We start from the raw sequence: 2,500 nt of genomic DNA on the forward strand, positions 1-2,500 counted from the left end.
AAATGCGTGTGTGTGTGTGTGGAAGGATGGATGGATAGGTTGATGGGTAGATGTATGTGTGGTTGGGTGGAGAGATCAAAGAATGGACGGACGGATTGGCGAGTAGAAACAAGCCTGGGCATTTAAAAGGCACATATCTGTTCCCTGTGCGTGCATGTGTGTGTGTTTGTTTTTGTGTGTGCGTGCATTCACCTGCATCTGTGTGTGTGTGTATGTGTGCGTATGCGCGCATGCACCTGCATTTGCGTGCGTGCGCATGCATACGCGCACCTGCACACGTGCATGCGTGTGTTTGTTGTTTGTTGTGCGCGATTGGCACCTGCCTTTGTGTGCGCGCACACACATGTGTGCACCTGCACACGTGTGTGCGCACGTCTGTGTGTGTGTGTGTGCGCGCCTCTGACCCCCCCCCCCACTGTCTCCCTGCAGTCTTCCACCCGGTGGAGTGCGCCTACTGCCGCACCGAGAGCATGATGGGCTTCCGATACCGCTGCCAGCAGTGTCATAATTACCAGCTCTGTCAGGGATGCTTCTGGAGGGGCCATGCCAGCGGTTCCCATAGCAACCAGCACCAAATGAAGGAGTACACGTCATGGGTAAGGCCGATGACGCAGGAGGAGGAGGGAGGGGGGGGGGGGGGAAGTGGGGGGGAAGAGAGGTAGTTGGTAGGGGAGGTGGGGTATGACTACACCAGGCCTCCATGGCGGACTTGCGTAGCCTTGCCTCAGGCTTTTACACACACACGCACGCACACACGCATCGCACGCACACACACACACACATTAAGTCGTGACACATTGTGTGCAAAATGTTTGTTATCAGGAATGGACGGGATTGCTTGTAAATTAGGGCCTCCTTTGCGCCTTAGCTTCAATTTACATTTATACCATTTAGCTAGTCTGGCTGAACGGAAGTGGACAGCGTCTATTGCCTAGCGTCGGATTTGGCCGCGACTCCTCCCCTTCCGGTTGCTGGCGTTCCCGTATTGTGCTCCCCCTCAACTCGGAAACTAGGCAGTATGGCGAGTTTTGACGACTTTGACGGCGCTGTAAAGATGGCATGTTTGGCTCTTTCCGTCAAATTGCAAAGAACTGCAAAAGATTTGCTTACAGCATTTGCCGAGGAAGAAAGATGTTCTATTTTGCACTGCTGCTGCTTCCCGGCTTAGCCCCGCCTAGACGATTGTGATTGGTTTAAAGAAATAAAAACAGGCCCGCCCAGTTTCCCCACGGATAGACGGCTCGAGGTAGCGTGGCTCCAGACCATTCTACTTGCTGTAGTTTGGTCTGGCTTTGCGAGACTACCATTTAGCAGACGCTCTTTTACAAAGAGCCTTACAGCCATTCACGCACACATTCACACACCGACGGCGGAGTCAAACCACGCAGGGCGACAGCCAGCGCGTCGGAAGCAATTTAGGGTTAGGTGTCTTACCCAGGGACACCTCCACACAGGAAGAGCCGGGGATCAAAATAGGAACCTTCCGGTTACAAGTCAACCCGCTCACATACACCATAGCCTTGGGTATGCTTGTTCGTTCCTCGACAACACACCTCTCACGCTGCAGGGCCCTGCCTCGGGGCGGTGTGCGCAGAGTTTGCCTGCGCCGGATCGTGGCTAGCTTCATTAGTGAGGGTTCAGGGGGGGGGGGGGGGGGGGAGTCTACCCTCAGCTCTGCTCCAGGCGTCCGCAGACACCTCACCCGTAGGCCTCTGTGTTCCTCCAGAAATCCCGGCCAAGAAGCTGTCCCACGCGCTGAGCAAGTCTCTGAGCTGCGCCTCCAACAGGGAGCCCCCCCACCCCGTGTTCCCCGAGATGACCTCCGAGACACCCCTCAACCTCGCCCACGTCGTGTGAGTGACACGCCCGCCTTGCTTGTTTCTGGTGGTTTTTACGAAAGATGAGGATGCATTGGCAGGTGCACGCACACACGTGTACACACGTGTATACACACACTCTCACAAAGGCATCTACACCTAGACATATAAATACACACACATACACATACACACAAACATGCAGATACATATACACGCACACACATGAACAGATGCGCACATGCATACTACAAATATGATTTATTCATTTATCATGAATTAGAACATACAACCACATCTAAATTCTTAGTATGTAATCTAACTTTATTTCAGTTGTCTGGAGATGTCAAAATAAGTGTTTAGGATTTTGAGACTTTGAGAATTTTTTTACACTTTATTTATTATTAGGACGTAAAAAAACGAACTTGAAATCGCAGATATTGCTATTTATTCCATAATGATTACGAGGTTGTAACCTGATGTTTTGCTATTTTTGCTGCGAAATAGAGACACGTGGTAAGTACACTTGGTTACTCTCCATGGTGACTAAACATAGAAATCCCTGCTTGTTTGATTAGGTCATACAGCCTTGAAGCCCATTTATTCACACTTTTGTAATCGCATCCACCTTTCAGAAGATAAATGAAAATAACCACTTTTACATGCATATGCAAATATTCAGG

General features: G+C 50.7%; 1 protein-coding gene across 1 annotated transcript in view; it reads left to right on the forward strand.

Annotated features, from left to right (window-relative positions):
* The first annotated feature begins 42 nt into the window (after positions 1-42).
* Positions 43-2,500, forward strand: part of dtna (dystrobrevin, alpha) — a 14,431-nt gene continuing 11,973 nt past the window's right edge. The window contains exons 1-4 of the mRNA XM_060058346.1: positions 43-52; positions 430-583; positions 1,568-1,629; positions 1,727-1,853. Coding sequence (XP_059914329.1) covers positions 43-52; positions 430-583; positions 1,568-1,629; positions 1,727-1,853 — 353 coding nt within the window. The remainder of the gene's footprint in view (positions 53-429; positions 584-1,567; positions 1,630-1,726; positions 1,854-2,500) is intronic.

The sequence above is a fragment of the Gadus macrocephalus genome, chromosome 8 (genome assembly GCF_031168955.1).
Source record: "Gadus macrocephalus chromosome 8, ASM3116895v1".
Lineage (NCBI taxonomy): Eukaryota > Metazoa > Chordata > Actinopteri > Gadiformes > Gadidae > Gadus > Gadus macrocephalus.